This window comes from Astyanax mexicanus, chromosome 21 (genome assembly GCF_023375975.1).
Source record: "Astyanax mexicanus isolate ESR-SI-001 chromosome 21, AstMex3_surface, whole genome shotgun sequence".
Taxonomy (NCBI): Eukaryota; Metazoa; Chordata; class Actinopteri; order Characiformes; family Acestrorhamphidae; genus Astyanax; species Astyanax mexicanus.
In genome coordinates this window covers 22,161,279-22,179,278 of record NC_064428.1, presented here as the reverse complement: position 1 = coordinate 22,179,278, position 18,000 = coordinate 22,161,279, and the positions used below count along the sequence as shown (strand labels likewise).

At 38.9% G+C, this 18,000-nt stretch overlaps 1 protein-coding gene across 1 annotated transcript in view; it reads left to right on the top strand.

Moving 5' to 3' along the window:
* cckbra (cholecystokinin B receptor a) overlaps positions 1 to 18,000 on the top strand; it is a 56,169-nt gene that overhangs the window by 5,859 nt on the left and 32,310 nt on the right. Inside the window, exon 2 of the mRNA XM_022674801.2 lies at positions 12,232 to 12,480. Within this exon, the coding sequence (XP_022530522.2) occupies positions 12,232 to 12,480 (249 nt within the window). The remainder of the gene's footprint in view (positions 1 to 12,231; positions 12,481 to 18,000) is intronic.

Genomic DNA, 18,000 nt, shown 5'->3' with positions numbered 1-18,000 from the left:
AAACCTGTTGACCTGCTTGTTCAAGCTTGTTTATTTCGTCAGAGATGCGTCTGTGTTGACAATACGCTGCCAAGACAGCAATGAACATCTGACAGTTGACGTCTGTCTAGGTTGTTTTTAGTAAGTGGTGCACCTGTGTTTTCTGTTGCCAAAATAGCAATATGACAGAAATCCATCCATTTATTCACAAGTGCCTTTGCTATTTAAACAATGCAGGAGGAAATAAATGTCAAATGTCAAATTTAGTTTCTATAGAACACGCAAAAAAATAATAGTAGTAATAATTGCAAAACATAAACACAATTCTTGACACAAAAAACAAACACAACGCTAGACATTGTATTGCTGTGTCTACCTGTAACATTTAAAACATATAAAAAAAGTGAAGATTTTTGTATTTTTGTTTCTTTCGCAGGTTTTCATTAAATTTGCCACGTTTTCAGACATATTTGTTGAGTTTTTTTTTTTTTAATCCATTTATTCACTAGTGCCATTGCTATTTAATCGACGCAGGTGCCAGGAGTTAATATATACACTTTTGGATAAAATGTGAAATGTGAGATAACAATGACCATTGTGGCACGCCTTGCGCAGGGTGTAAAATAGGGCCTATACTGTTTTTTGCAAACATTCATTAAGTCTCCCTATTTGTTCATTCTTAAGATGGATAGGATTTGGCTATTTTTTCCAGGAATTTCTAAAAGTGTTAATATTATAATTTGAAACTGATCTATTGCAAATGTACATTTCTAAAAAGAAATCTAGTACTGAAGTACTGAATAAGAATTGTTAACTAATAGTTCTACATTGCACCAAAATGTAAGAACCTCTTTAGCTACGTTCACATTACAATCCACATTGCTCAAATCCGATTTTTTGCTCAGATCGGATTTCTTGACGGTTCACATTTACAAATGTAAGTGAGCTGTATATGTGTGTAATGTGAACAAATCTGTCCCTGAAACGCCTCACATGCACACATTGATACCCAGTGATGGGAGGAACGGGGTTGAAATAAACAACGTTACTAATACCATTACTTTTTTTCAGTAACGAGTAATCTACATAATTACTCTGACTGTAACTAAAACGCCGTTACCATTTCCGACACCCCGGTACTGCACCTTACTTTAGCCTCTCAATAAACTTTTTCTTCACTTCGCGCATACAGACAAAGGTGCAAGTGTGTGTGTGTGTGAGTCACAAGGAAGGGGAGGATGTACGGTGGCTGAGAAAGCACAACGCAGTGCAAATTGAAAAGCGCTGCAAAAGCACAAAACACATCCATCAAAATTACAACACAGGCGCAGCAAATAGAAAAACGAGCTGCAAATAGAACCACAACACAACGGAAGTGAGTCACAACACAACAGAATTTTCCCAGGGGACCTTAAAAGATGCTGTACCAGCTGTATACAAAGGACAATAAGTGGCAAACAAGCTTCTGAAAAGTAAGTTATGTTTATTACCTGTGATTGCCACGGTTGTGTGCATATTATTAAAAGTTCTGCTTCACAAAACGCCTTGCCACTTATTGTCCTTTGTACACATAGTGAAGTCCGAGACGTTACTGAAGACGCAGCTTAACTGGTACAGTATCTTTTAAGGTCCCCCGGGAAAATTCCGTTGTGTTGTGACTCACTTCCGTTGTGTTGTGGTTCTATTTGCAGCTCGTTTTTCTATTTGCAGCGCGTTTTTCTATTTGCTGCGCCTGTGTTGTAATTTTGATGGATGTGTTTTGTGCTTTTCAATTTGCACTGCGTTGGGCTTTCTCGGCCACCGTAAGGATGAGATAACTGCCTAACCCTGCAATCACACTGAAACACGACGAGTTGCTTGTATTGCCCCGCGTTTGTCGCTTGTGGGCGTGTCAAGTAGGGGTGGGCAATATTATATTGTATACAATATATTGTGACACAGAAATATCGTGATATTAAAAATACATATCATGATAATAGGGCTGTTCTGTCTTAAAAGTAGTCTGTTATCTACTCTGAAGCTTTAGGTGTATTTATTGTATAATTGTTTTAGTTTGCAGTTTATATGCATGCACTAAAAATTTTGCAATATTATTTGCTGCATTATATTATTTTATGCTATATTATTTATTTTGCCACATTATGATTATTCTGTTATACTATTTTACTATATTCCTAAAATGAATGAATTATTTTAGTTTTCGTATATCGCCAAATATATCGTTATTGCAAAAAAACCCTGAAATATCGTGATATTATTTTAGAGCCATATCGCCCACCCCTAGTGTCAAGTTCAACGTGTGTGTGTATCATGGTCCAGCCTCCAACAAGATAAAAGGCACAAAAAAGGAATCGCTTGGCCACTTTATTCTACAGCTATAAATTCCGAGCTTGCTAGACTCTGGGCCGTTTCTGTGATTTAGCTGCGCTGGAAACTCAGCCGTTCCTGCAGATCAACGTGGGTCCATCCCACTCAACAGAATGAACAGCAAAAGGAACCAAAGGTTCAGAGAGCAGAAGCTTGAGGACCTCGGACCGCCTTGTTTGTGATAGGTCTAATGAAAAGCTAGAAGCCAATGGGTTAGAATGTCGCTTCACTGCATCATAATTCATTTGCATAAAGTTGAGAAAATTTCAACTCCCTGCCACTTGTCTCTTTGCCGCTTTGTCGCTTGTCGCCTCTCGCGTGTCGTGGTGACAAATCGCCCTGTCATAGGAAATGGATGGTCGCCTGTCGCTATCCAGTGTGAACACAGGGTTAGCAATGATTGTGTTGACTCTACGATTAACACAAAAGTAATGCTATAGTTACTTTTACTGGTAACTAGTTACTTTTTTAATGTAGTAACTTAGTTAGTAACTCACTTACTTTTTTGGAGAAGTAACTAATAACTATTACTAATTACTTTTTCAAAGTAACATGCCCAATACTGTTGATACCTGTATAAACATCACCTTCTTTACCAACAACAAAAAAAAATACTATATTTGAGAGACGACTCGTAGATTTATAAAGGGAAATAGATGCATTATCAGCTTATATTTAGAGCATCTTTTGCATGAGTGGAGAATAAACAGATGGCCTGAAGTACATGCTCAGGTTGAGGTGGTTTGCTTTTGCTGTTTTTGCAGCTATAGCTGCACAGCTGCACCAAGAGATGTGTTGTGGGTAGGAGAGAGAAGCACGTAATGCATGCGTAAAAACAAAAAGATGCATGAACTCCAATTTGACTAAAAAAATTGAATGTGGCACGTTTACACAGCCCTGCAAAAATCTGATCTGAGCCACTTCAGCCTGGTAATGTGAACATAGCCTTTGACTGCTCTAAAAATCATTTTTACCTTATAGGTAGGTTTTTATTATGCATTGAGAGGTGAAAGAATGCTGATTGTGTAACCTAAAGTAAAGTATAACTATATAACTATAACTAATATTTTTTGGAACCAGTAAAAATATGTTTAAAAGTCCCATCTAATCTGAGCAGCTCAGTCTTCTCCATTGATGAGTTTGGTGTAGCTTGATTTCAGAAAATATGAGGACAGACAATTAGGTCTGGTGTGAGAGAAATATTGAGGCAGGAGCAATCTAGGCGTAGAATGGGGTTCAGATTAAAGCTATAAAACACACTCTCAGTGGAATAGAGACAGAGGACGACAGAGGAAAAGAGAGAGAGAGAGAGAAAGAGAGAGGGAAAGAGAGAGTAAGATAAAACCCATTGACACGTACTCGGTCTTTCCAGGGCTCAGGTGTTTAGTCTAATGCTGCAAGTGCTGCCTTTTTATAATCTTTATAGAAACAGAGTAAACAGTAGTTGCACACGCCATCTCTGCCAAGATCCTGTTGATAATAATGAATAATTGCCCCGTTTTTATGTAGCGTGCGCTCACAGGTGTAGAAGCAATTTCCCAATAAGACAAAGCGATTAAGGACAAACGAATGAGGCACAAATACATGAAAATGAAAGAAACACCTGTTTCTTATGCATGAGGATGCTTGTTGTATAAAGATGATCTTTCTTAGGGAATAATGGAAACTGTCGCAAAGAAACATGATGATGACAGTACCGCTCTACTGCTGTAACCATGTGTCATAATGTAATCAATAACAAAATATGTCATTTATAAAAGACATGTTTTTTTTTTTTAACTAAAGGAAACCATTATATAGGTTCTATTTCTAACAGAAGTGGGCTACAGAAGTGGGCCAATGTAGTGTTAGAAGGAGGCCTGTTGGGCCCTTATTGGTGTAGCACAGCATAGTAACCCAGACCAGGAATTGAACCCCAGTCTCCTACATGATGTGCTAGCTCACTGGCAGGCAGGTAGTGGTGTTATCCACTGTGCCACACCAACCACTACTATATTTTAGGCTTTGTGAAGTTTAGTCATTTATTAATAAATGTAATAAAATGCCTTAAGTAGTAGAGATGGACCGGTCAGTGTTTTTGGGGCCGATTACGATCGCTGATTGTCTTTCACCTCAATCAGTCGATCGCCAATACCAATCTTGGGCGGGGCCAAATGCCAAATGCCACACAGGTGCCAGACAAACCTGGTACAGATTCCCCCTAATTACATCCACGCCAAAGCAAACACTAGTAATTTATACTGATAGTAAATAAACACAAGAGTGTTACTGACCAAAATAAACTCTTTTCAGAAGAAGTTTTCAGAATTTGTCCTCTTTTGAACTCTGGTATGTCACCCATAATGTTGTGTGCATTGCAATATTTTGAGGAAAACTGTGCTCTTACCCTGCTAATTGAACCTTCACACTCTGCTCTTACTGATGCAGTAATGTGCAATTAAGGAAGATTGGCCACCAGGCAGCTCCAATTTAGCCATGAAACCTCCCACACTAAAATGACAGGTGTTTCAGTTTCATTGTCCAACTCCTGTATATATATATATATAAATCACTATGTCGTTTTAACCATTTTAGTAAGCTTAATTTAGTTAAAACTAGGGCTGCACGATTTGGGCAAAATATCTAATTGCGATTTTTCCACAGAATATTGCGATTGCGATTTAAATTGCGATTATTTTTAATCCATCAAAAACCTAAACCTGTATTAGTGGTTACCATACCTATCAAATAAATTTATAAACTTCTTCCACATAAAATATTCACAGGTATCTCAGATTAAATGCAGTTTTCAGTTTTATTTTTAAATTGCAAGTAACAACAAAATAAATAACAAGGTTTAACTGCAACATCAGTAACTGTAAAGTCTGAGTTTTGAGATGCATTTTTACAATATAAATTAACTTAAAAGTAAATCAGTTTTTTTGCACATTAAATGCAAAAGTAGCATCATTAATGCTTGCATGCACAAAAGGTATAACTGCAACATCAGTAACTGACTGGTCCGCTGTGGACAGTAATGCCTTAGCAGAAAAGCTAAAAAAAAAGCAAAATATCGGTTTTATCCTAAACTCTTTGAGTTTTGAGATGCATTTTTACAAATAAATGAACTTAAAAGTAAATCAGTTTTTAGCTGTTAGCTTCATACTGGTAGCTACCAGTGTTGGGCACGTTACTTTGAAAAAGTAATTAGTTATAGTTATTCATTACTTCTCCAAAAAAGTAACTGAGTTACTAACAGAGTTACTCCACTATAAAAGTAATTAGTTACCAGTAAAAGTAACTAATCGCGTTACTTTTTAATATTCGCCCATCAAAAAAGGAAATCAATTATACATTTACTATTATTATTAGAAAAATAACAAACGAAAATAAACCCAAAATGTTGACAAAAATATAATCTAACGAATTTAAAAAAAATAAAACGAAATTCTCCACACAACCAAAGAAAATTACTAAAACTTGTAATACTGAAAAAAACGGAAAAAACGGAAAAACGCGTCTGGGGATGAAATTAAACATACCAAGCCACCCTCAAAGGAAATATGTATATATAAACAAAAAAAATAATGGACAAAAACAACAATCTAATGACCGTTAAAATGGTATTAATATAACAACAGCCTTGCCAAAAGAGAATAGAGCTTAGATCAGGCCCAAAACGTGCACGTTTTGCAAGAGAGAAAGAAAGAGAGAGAGAGATTTCTGGTGTGAGTTACTACTCACAGGTAAATATTCTCACGCTGTATCTGCTGTTTCTCTTTCATCTGCCTGGCGCTCATATTGTAATCCCATAGATAGTTCTGCAGTTTCTCAGTGTTTTCTGTCGTATTTTGCGGCTAGCGCGAGCGCTTTACACAAGAACTAACGCCACGGACCAGGTGCCACGCGCTCGGCACAACACCGCCCGCTGTACAACTCCGCTGTACAACAGCGCTTTTAAATTAATTTAACACGAAAATGAGGGTATTCTATCAGTAATTTCAGTTAGTTGTAGTTAGTTTTATAAACACAAAATACAGTTCGAGATAGTTATGTTATTTTCTTTTAATTGCCGTTTTTATCAGATTCAGTTAACACAAATGTTTTTCACTTTCAGTTTTCGCTATTTCGTTCGCTTTAGTGAACAATAATAATTGGTTACTTAGCAACATTATGATTAGCACACCAAAGCTTTATATAAAATAAAAATAGGAGCCCGATTTCGGGTCGGTCCTCGGGTCAGGTCAGGTTCGGGCAGAAAATCTAAGCTCTAAAAGAGAAAGCAGCAGCACCACAAACATCGGAGCAGCTAAAAAGAGCTTAACGTCCTTAATTCGGAACTTGGCTTGTCCACGGCAATCACTGAATTGATTAGAGCAGCAAATCGTCACAATTGTGCCTCACTTCACCACGCCAAACCACAGGCACAGCGGCCAGAAGCTGTTTTAACGCCGTTACTCCCAACACTGGTACAAACTGATATTTATTTATACTGTTTATGTATTACTTTTATATTTTATTTAATAATCCCCAAATACTAATAAAATTACAATATAACGAATTCCAAAAGATATAAACGAAAAACGGCACGCAATAGCAGAAATAAAATAAAGAAATATTATTTCTGCCCCAAAAAGACGCGTCGTCACCCCGGCGATGTGTGCGGCGCAAACCGATTAACCCACGCGCGGAGCTTTAAACAGGCAGAGCTGCAGCTGCTGACACGCGTGCAGCACTGTGTGATTATAACAGTGTAACTTGTGGTACATCATAAAGATCATAGTGTGATTTGTTGTATTAAAACAGATCTACCTCACAGACCATTTTCTGGAGCACCATCTGACAGAGCGCAAAGGAAAGCGGAGGGAATTCTCTGCTGACCCGGCGCGAGTTCGGGCATCAAGTCAGGTTCGGGTTCGCAGACAATCTGAACTCTACAACGCATTTAAACAATTGCACAGTGTCCGCCTGGCTTTAAATTATTTTATCCAAGTCTTCCACTCATGTCCAAGCGCCACTTTAAATTTAATTCACCCTGATGTAGCTGCAATGGAGAGAGCGGCAGTGCATGCTGGCTTCGTTGCGTTGAACGCAGCCCCGCCCTCCAGTGAAAAAAATATTCAAATGAATCCAGCCCCTGCTGCATCAGGCCAATCGGAGAAGAGCAGGCGGTGTGCTCACACACACACACAAGCCTCTCAGACACAGAACAGGCGCTTTTAACCACATAAGTTGGAAACACTTGCAGGCTATTGGCTAATTCAAATCGCAGCTCCTGCGATTGAAAAATCGCGTCCATTCAAATCGCGATTTCGATTAAAAAACGATTAATCGTTCAGCCCTAGTTAAAACCAATACTTATTTTTTACAAACACACATTTACTTATTTTTTTAAAGGGCCGTTGAAGCAATACAAATGTTTGTGCCTTTTTTTTTCTTGTCAGAAGCTGGACCATGATACAGGCGCATGTTGAGCTTTGACACGCCCTCCAACATGCCTCCACACCAGTGCACAAAGCCAGGTCAATAGGAATTCCAGTAAACATCCTGCAGCCGCAGTCGGCCATCCGCCCCTGCTGTCAGTCAAATAACTGACCAATCAACCAGGACATATCGTATCACATTCCCAATCCAGAGTGTTTCTCACACTTCTATCTTATATGTAGAAGCAGTTGATTAATTACACTGTTTTAATGGCTTCAGTTTAAGACTTTATTATTACTGTACTGTTCCTTATCTTTTGGACACGAACTGTCACTTTGTGTTTACTGCTGAATGAATGAGCGCTGTTGTACCGTGGCAGTGACATTATATGGTAATGAGAAAAGTCCTTGCAGAGCTGGAAATTAGCGCTCTTACATTTGGCACGGTGCCCAAATAAATTGGTTTGGAACCATTTAATTGGCTTGAAATTACTGCAAACCCCGTTAGCTGGTTTAATTATGCATGTGACATGCTAAATCACAAAGACAAGCCCCACTGACTGACATTAATTAAGGTGACGTTATTAGATTGTTGCTTAAACAATGTTTAATGCTGCATTTTTGACAGCAGAGTGGTGAAAAGCCACTACTGTTCTGTCCGAAAGCAACAGGATAATTAGAATCTGGATTGATTCCGATGGTCGTGAAGAACTTCCAAATAAGAATTACATCAGCTGAAGCTAAAACCTGTTTTTACCCCTCCAGTCTGTCTGAAGTAGCTGCTATCGGTTAGATTCCCTTTGATTTGATCTGATGGCCTTATTGATTCTGACAAGAGAGAGGAGCCCTATTAGACACTTCTCTACTGAGAGCTTTATTGCTCTGGGAGGAAGAACCCACTGTGACGGAACTGACACTGACTGTGCTGTGAAAGGCTTTTTTTAAACCAGGCCCTCGGTCAAGCGTATTGCTAACCATAGAATAACTTAAGTTTTTCCACACACTTAAAAAAAACTTTTTTTTTTTCACTTTTTCTTGTTGTTTGTAAAATACAATAGGTCTCTCTGAGTTGTATACGCATGCTGCACATGAAACTGTTCTTTAGCCTCCCTTGTCTGCAGTAGATAGTAAAAGAAAAGCCTCAGAAATACGAGTTGTTCAGAGAGAGATGTTAGGTGTCGACGTCAACCAGTGGCTTCATGGCCTCGCCCACCTCAGCCCAGATCTGAGGTGGAGTTTACAGCTTTTGTTTATAGAGCTAGTTAGCATTAGCTGTCTTGTGTAAATAACTGTAGATTTAAATAGTATCTGCGTTTTACCGAACACCGCTCAAAACGGGCGCCGTTTGCATCAGATGATATTATGATGATTATGATAAAGCTGCCCAAGCACCGAATCACCAAGTCTGAGGTTAATATGACTGGTTATGATTATGCATAATTAAATAACAAGAGATTTAGGACAAAAAAAACACAAACCATAGTCTTAATATGACTGGTTATGGTTTGCACTTATTGTTTGCACTATATAAGACCTAGAAACATTTTTATTTTTTAATTCTTATTCTTATTTCTTATTTCGAGAGAAACCACTCTGTAAAGTTTGCGTTATATGATTTTGTCAAATAAAACTCTAGTTTTCAAGCCATTTTTCATTTTTGATGTTTTCTTTAATATGTTATTTTTAAATCTCATCTCGTCTCGTGATATTAGTGTCTCATCACACCCCTAATGATTACTGTTTTCACACCTGCGCCAAAAGAATCACATTAATCAATATTGTATGTTTTTCTTTTTTAACCCAGTAGTGATTTATATTTGATTTATACAGTGTTTAGTTTCTTGTGTTGTGTTTAAACCCCGACCACTAGAGAGCGCTGTTGTCAGATCCCGCCATTCTGATTGCATAAAATGCATAACTTTTTTTTTAATTTATTTTATTCATGACAACAATCAGTTTATTGTGTTATATTAAATTGTATTGGCCCTAGTATTGGGATATGTATTGTATCACCAAGTTAATGTCAATACACAGCTCCACTCTGTGCTGGCTCAAATAACTTTTTGAAGGAACTTTGATGGAACTTCTTAAATTTCCTTCGGGATCAATAAAGTATCTATGTTTCTTTTTTTTTCTTCTTCTACTCCAGCTACGTCCTCCTGTACCTGTGTTCTGAGGATTCTTTTGATACTTCGAACCTTACCAACATGGAAAGGTTGCGATATGTGCCCTTTGATGGAGCAAGTAATCTTTTAAAAGATTTATTGGACACGTTCGATACCAAAGGATGTTCAATAGCAAATGATTATCCCCAGACCCACAAGCCCATGCCCATGCCGGTCTCTATTTAGGATCCACTTTGCCGTTTAACGGTGAATGACAAAAATGTCTACAAAGCAAGTTAATCCTGCAAATGAGATGAGCGGAATCTGATTAGTTCAGCGGAACGCGTTGAGTTTTTTTGCTGATGGCTTGCTATTAGTTTAGGGCTATACCTGCCTGTGCTGTTATATTATTCACAAGCATTCAGTCAGTCTCGCGCTTGAAATTCCCCTCAGCCACCTTCAAAAGAAGAGCTTACACCGGTTTGGTGGTGCAATCACCTGGAAACGAACGTTAGATAGAAGCTTGAAAGATGCAGAGGTGCAAGAAAAGGACAGAAAGACATTGGGACTCTCCTGCAGAGTAACTGATGGTGACTGAACGGTGAAGATTTGAAATTCATAGAGACATTTACAGAGCCTGATTACTTCAGTGATTGCTCTACTGTAATCAAACGGGACACGTTTTCCTGTCGTTGTCTATATGATTGCCACTCGGACCGGAGAAGAATTATTCGAGTGTGAAAGATTAGATCAGAATTATTCAGGTCTCCAAAGAACTGAGCCGCTAGATATCAGCCCATCTAATGTAGGAGGAGTTCTGCCATTACATGCAATTAATATACAATTTACAAGTGATTATTATACCATCACATCAATATAGATAATATCACCCCAGCAATCAAGAGGGCAATCATCCCCTGGCTTACTTTGATTCGGACAATATAGGTTTTCTGAACACAGATTAAGCCTAATTATGAACTATAAAGATCTAACGCTGGGAATTTACAAGGGTTGGACAATGAAACTGAAACACCTGGTTTTAGAACACAATAATTTATTGTGGCGACGGACAGTTCTGGTGGAAACAGGAGAGTTGAGGTGCACATTGAATTCTGCTGTGATTTGGGCAGCCGTGCTTTTATGTCTTTGGATACAATCCGGGTTAGCATCCGAACATCCTGCTGTCAAATCTCAACAGTACATTTTATTTCCTATATAGTTCACTATTAAACATCCTTAATCCATTGCAAAATGTATAGTCAGTTCACTAAACAGTAAATGCTATATAGTGAATAGGAAAGCAGTTAATGGGTGACCTATTCCGAACACAGCTCTAGTGTTTGCGAAAATATTGCAACTTGATTAAACTAGTGTAGTCATTTTTTGGGGGGATAAGTCATTTCGATTTTTCACTTATTTGTCTGAACACCTTAAGTGCTTTTTTCCTTTTTTTTTCTAACCAAATATTCAGTGTGCTTTCTCTTTTGGGACAACATAAAATTCCCAGTCTCACACATGCCAGACCAGGGGCAAACACTCTCAGATAAAATTGACAAAGTTTATTACCAAAGGCACTAGGCTTACAAGAATTGTGAGGGACAGGCACGGTCAGTAACAGAATGGCAGCAAATGTAAACAACATGCAGTCAAAGTAGGGTCATACACGGTAAATCCAACAACACAAGGGACAATGCAAAAAGAGAGGTCCAAAAATAAAAGATGGCCGGTAACAGGTAATCAGTAGAGTGAGCAAGGCAAAAGATGATGAACAGTGCTACAAAAAAGTAAAAAACAAGGCAGCAAAACAATGAAACATGTTGTAGACGAGCTAGGGAAACTAGATTCAATACTCAGCAAAGAACTGAGCAAACTGAGGGGTATATATACAAGGGAGGGCAGGTGGAGCCAATTATTAACTCGGCGAGCAGGAACACCGTAGCGTCATGAGATCAGTGGAATCAGGGAAGTCAGTTGTGGGTGCATACTGGTAAGTTTAGTCTTTATAGGACATTTCAGAGTCTTCAACAGGTGGACTGACAGCATAAGGACTGAAACCCAGGCTATTTTCAAAACCAAAATAAACAACATAAGAAATGTCTGGCATATTGTTTTATTGTCTTTATCTCCCAACTGTGTTAATTGTTCCAAAAATTGCATGTGTGTGGTCTGTGTCGTTAGGTAAGAATTCGGCATGATAAGAAAATAATCTAAATAATAAATCAGTAAATCAGTTGGAGTGAAATGAGAGATTTCCTGGTGCTCGAAATAATTTCCGGATGACTCTTAATTAAATAATTGTGCGTTTAGAGACCTTGTGTGTTTACACCCCTATCCATTAGTGAGCATTATTTCTAAATCACTGTCTCTTCCTCTTTCAGAAGTGGACTCGCTGAGGATCCTGCTCTACTCGCTCATCTTCCTCATCAGCGTCTTTGGGAACCTGCTGATTATCGTTGTGCTGATTGTCAACAAGCGAATGCGCACCGTCACCAACTCCTTCCTGCTGTCTCTGGCCGTCAGCGATCTGATGATGGCTGTCTTCTGCATGCCCTTCACTCTCATCCCAAACCTACTGGAGGACTTCATCTTTGGAGCAGTCATGTGCAAGACAGTCACATATTTCATGGGTGAGGGACATTTTATTCTTATGCTCCTCTTTTTTATTCTTAACTCTTTACTTTATTAATTATTCTAAATGTATTCCAGCTAAAACTGTAGTGAAGTTTAAGCTACACTTGGTGTAAAGTGTGAAGAACCTTGTAAAGAACCTGAACATGACTTTCAATGTTTCAATACAAAATAGAGGATTTTCTTATTAACATAGAAAAGTCAAGAAACCTGTAGAAAACTTGTTTATTTTAAGAATAGTATAGTATAACCTTAAGATGTATAGACACTGCAGCAACGCAAAGGATTTTGTCACAATGGCAGAGGCTGGCAGAAGATTCTGGAAGCAGTCGCAGTGCAAAGACTAAGTAGAGACTAAGCTGGCAGCAAAAAGTTATATATTTTCCCAAATATATGCAAAAGCTTTGTGCAAATCATGTCACCTGCCTTGTTTTTGGGGATGTGAGGCTTGGATGGAGATGCTTGGCCGTGGAAACACATTCCATGAAGCTCTCTAAGGCCACATGAGGTTTGGGAGGTCTGTAGTGACAGACTCTGCAGTGTTTGGTTGATTTACAGCTGTGGTCATGCAAGTGATTGATAATCAGTGTTCAGTGATTTGGATGGAATCATTACTGATACTGATGCACTATTAAAATGACTTTTAAGATGATTTGAATTCATTTACAGGATGTTTCCGAAAGCTCCCAAAGGTGATTCAAGACAATATAATCAGTAATTTGGAACACTAATTAAGAACAGTTTACAAAACTGTTACAAAGACCTGAAATTAATATTTGCACCTTGGTATGGCGTTATCACAGACGGAGGGCTCTGGGAGCTGTAGAAGCGCAAATGAGATGAAGCCGGCAACAAAATTTACGATTTTTCCAACTTTATATAATTGAGAAGGGAATTTTACTGGGAGTGGCCAATCAGCGCCACACGAGAAGGGCTTTGTCACATTCTATGAAGCTCTCTACACTCTACTGTTCTGGAGATACACTGAAGGGCACATGAACCATTTTACATTTTGTACAAGTTGTTGTTGTTCCCGGTCGCTTTCACTTCATTATAATATCAGTGGACAGTTGACTGTGGAACTTTTAGTAGTGAGGGAATTTTTGTTGCAAAGGTGGCATCCTATCATGGTACAATGCTGGAATTTTGTGGCACGAGCATGCCAGCTACCGACCTCATCCAACACTGCCACTACTGCTTTATCAGGCCAGCTCAGACTCATCCAACATCACTACTGCAGTGTTAGCAATACAACAGCCTAGCTAGCCAGTATGTAGATACTTTAAGGCCTCTTACTGAATGGTTCAGTGGGACCAAGTACGGCTAAAGCTGTAAGTTTGTAAGTTTTGGGATTTAGGGCCCTCTCTGGTGAGAATGGGTAATTCATACAGAGCATGCGGAAGAATCATTTTAAACTGGGCAGATGTGATGCGGTCTCCTTTTAGAGCAGATAAATCTGATTCCAGGTTATGTTCAGTCGCAAAGAAAGAGCGTGCTTAGTCAGAAACTTCACTTCAACTACACACTTTGTTTTTACTATGAGTGAATGAGCTACTGAGCTCTGAGTTTTCTCTTCTGAAGTCTCCATTGCTCCACCAGCCGCTCGGGTTTTCTGTAAAACTGAGCTGGATCCTCTTTTAGAGGCTGTTCATGTGGCGTAAGACTCCTGCGAAAAGCAACCCGACACCCCAGACTATGATTATAGGCTTAGCACACTGGTACCATTAAACACAATATTTTATCCCTTCTCCACTCAGAAATGCTTCTGCTTTCAGTTTAGAAACAAAATAATAAAAATGGGCAGTTTAAAAAACTGTGGTGGAAGAACCATGCCCAGCCCGGTTTGTAAGCATTCCGTAAGAAACTGGGTCTGTGTGGAAAAGCCACCAGAACAATAATCTCCTGCTATAGTGAATTTGTAAGTAAATATATATTTAAAAAAAATTGAAATTCTTGCATTTAATGAACATTTTAAAGTCATAAATCCTATGTGATCAAATTTGTGGTATTGTTTTTGTTAAGTGTAATGTAATGATAAGAAAATTCTGTGTGGTTCACTCAGGTATTGATTCTAGTCCTTGAATGTTTGCGTTCTCGTTGGTACTTCATTGATACAAACAAAAAACAGGGCTGCCAATTGTGTGATTCTCAAATTAAAGTATGGGATAATTCAATATTTTCATTGATACTAGACACTCTTTAAAACAGTACAGTGAATTCATGTGTGGCCTGCTATTGCCTGCAAGTATATCTGCCTTCAGATTCAAAACTTGCACTTGTTCATGGCTACCGGGGCTTGGGTTGCCAGCTATTCAACAACAAGATCAATCAGTAAAAGATACATATTCAGATTCAGTTTTTCTCTCAGTGCTTTGAAGGCTACTTTCAAAAGTAGCCAAAGGCACTGCACCCCTTGAAGTTAAAACTCATACTGGAACACGTGGGATTTACTTGTTTGTTTACTTCTTTGTAAGACTTAGATTCAAACTTTACAGTATATCTCTAAGGAACTTATCCTCCGCATTCAAGCTTACCCATCTGCAGCAGTAAACACACACTCGCCGCAGTCAGCAGAGGCCGTGAGTACCTCAGGCAGCCACCTCACCGCTCTGGGTTGAGGGTTAGATACCTTGCTTAAGGGCACCATGGCATGGAAATGTTAAGGGAGAAGAAAGCACTGTTTCTTCACTTCCCACACTTCCTGCCAGTCTAGGAGATCTGGTCCCAAGCCATGGCCTAAAGTAATGATGCCAGTAATGAATCACATGAGGCATGTTGGACTCATTTTAAGTCTAGGACTCCAGCCGACATTTTCAAAATGATACAATCTTTTTAATACTGCTGCAGAACAAAGATCCATGCTGACATCCATCAATGTTACACAAATTAAGCACAACCTCAGTGCCAGTGCTGCATGTTATTAGATATAAGCAATCCAAAAGTAACATGAATCCTTAAAAAAGATAAATCTCCTGCGTAAAAGTTGGAGTGTGTGTTACATTAATAATACTGTAAGAATTTGAATTCATGGATTGGCAAATGTAGGAAAATTACCTATTCGGTTGTATGTAGACTAGAGTTTGGGGCCCTGGAAAACATGAAAATGAAAGGGGTATAATATCACATCTTTAAATTCGTAAAGATCTCCTTCTCGTGTATTCAAGATACACGTTTCAAGTGGTATTACTGTAGATTTTTGGAGTAATGGGAGGTCAAACCTATGAAACATGTTCTTTTGGTTTAGCATAAAAAAAGAATTTGACATACAGAATTGTTGTGTAGGGGCACCACGAAGCATTTGTGTTTAGGGCACCAAAATGCCTAGCGCCAGCCGTGCATGGGTGGATCGGATCAGACACAGCAGTGCTGCTGGAGTTCATAAACATCTCAGTGCCAACGCTAAACAAGACCCTACCAGAACCTTTTTTCACACAAAAAAGGAACAGTACAGTGATATACAAAGGAGTTTCTAGAGTTAGATAGAGTTAGAGTTTCTGCGGTGGGTTAGCCAAAGGTAGCCTTGCTTCCATCTTCTTCTAGGTGGCATTGATAGCAGGTGTCAGGGTGGCTCTGTCACATGATGGCCACCAAAGATACAGGTACAAGATACAGTACAGGCCAAAAGTTTGGGCACTTCTTCTCTTTTTCAATGCGTTTTCTTTATTTTCATGACTATTTACGTTGTAGATTCTCACTGAAGGCACACACATGTGGAGTTATGTACGTGACAAAAAAGGTGAAATAACAAAAAAAAAAAAACCTTTGCTCTGATTTTGGCTTTGCACACTCTTGGCATCATTCTCTCAATGAGCTTCAAGAGGTAGAGTCACCTGAAATGGTTTTTCAACAGTCTTGAAGGAGTTACCAGAGGTGTTTAGCACTTGACCTCTTTGCCTTCACTCTGCGGTCCAGCTCACCACAAACCATCTGGATTGGGTTCAGGTCCGGTGACTGTGGAGGCCAGGTCATTTTTTGTTAAGTACATAAAACTCCACATAACTCATAACTAATAAAGAAAACGCATTGAATTGGCCTGTACTGTATGTAGGGCGTGTTGTGTCCACTGTTGCTTGGCAACACTTCACCTCTTTGTGATCTTTGCTGCAGTCTTCCATATTTCCAAGGCTTACATTTCTGTTAGGATTACGATAAGATTCAGCAGGCAGATTTTTGTAGCCGCATTGATCTCACAACTGGTCTAGATGTATCAGAGCTGTTGCAAGACGGCCCCAGCTTTCCTGATAATCTACTCAACTCTACTGTACTCTACTCAGATCTTCTCGTGTGTAAGTAAGGGTGCTTTCACACCTATCTTGTGTGAACCAAAATAACAGAAAAGGTGAAAGGTGCTGCAAGCCAGGGTCAAGTCTAAAAAAACCCAATTTGAACAAACCATAAGATGTAGGGTCAGTCCAGATCAAACACCAATGGTCTAGTTCTTCAGTGTAAAAACAATTTTTTCAATGGTTCTGATATATTTTACAATTGCGGAAGGAAGTTGAAGTCAAGAATAGAACGAGAACAAGAACTGATGCTTTTTTTTCTTTTTGACGCAAGCACATGTGTCATACAGCCATATGGATACTACAGATTGCCAATATATGGATTATGTATCTGCTGTAACTGTACATTTATAAAATGGCATGTCTCAGGAAATGATTCGTGATTAATTGTGGAAAAATAATAATCTCTCCTTCAGAGTTTCTTCTGTGACTTGTTTAGTGCGTTATTTCTCAATTTTCCCACGTTCAACCCCTAGTTCTGAAGTATAATCCAGTGTCTGTCAGTGTGTGAGTTTCTCCATGGCTGGCTGTGTATGTACATGAGGTCAGTGCGTGATATGAACTCATGGGCTTGTTAAATACTATTTGAATCATTGATTCACTCAATGAGTCGACTCAACCCAAAGCATCTGAACACCAAATATATATAATTGATATATATAATTGTTTTTTTACAGGTAAATCTACAGAGGGTTGGACAATGAAACTGAAACACCTGGTTTTAGACCACAATAATTTATTGTATCGACGGACAGTTCTGGTGGAAACAGGAGAGTTTTTGTGCACATTGAATTCTGCCGTGATTTGGGCAGCCGTGGTTTTATGTTTTTTGGATACAATCCGGGTTAGCACCCGAACATCCCTTTCAGACAGCTTCCTCTTCCTCTACAGTTAATCCTGTTGGATGTGGTTGGTCCTTCTTGGTGGTATGCTGACATTACCCTGGATACCGTGGCTCTTGATACATCACAAAGACTTGCTGTCTTGGTCGCAGATGCGGCAGCAAGACGTGCACCAACAATTTGTCCTCTTTTGGACAAATTGCATTGCAATATTTTGAGCAAAACTTTGCTCTTACCCTGCTAATTGAACCTTCACACTCTGCTCCTACTGGTGCAATGTTCAGTTAATGAAGACTGGCCACCAGGCTGGTCAAATTTAGCCATGAAACCCCCCACACTAAAATGACAGTTGTTTCAGTTTCATTGTCCAACCCCTTCTGTAAATAGATGTTTA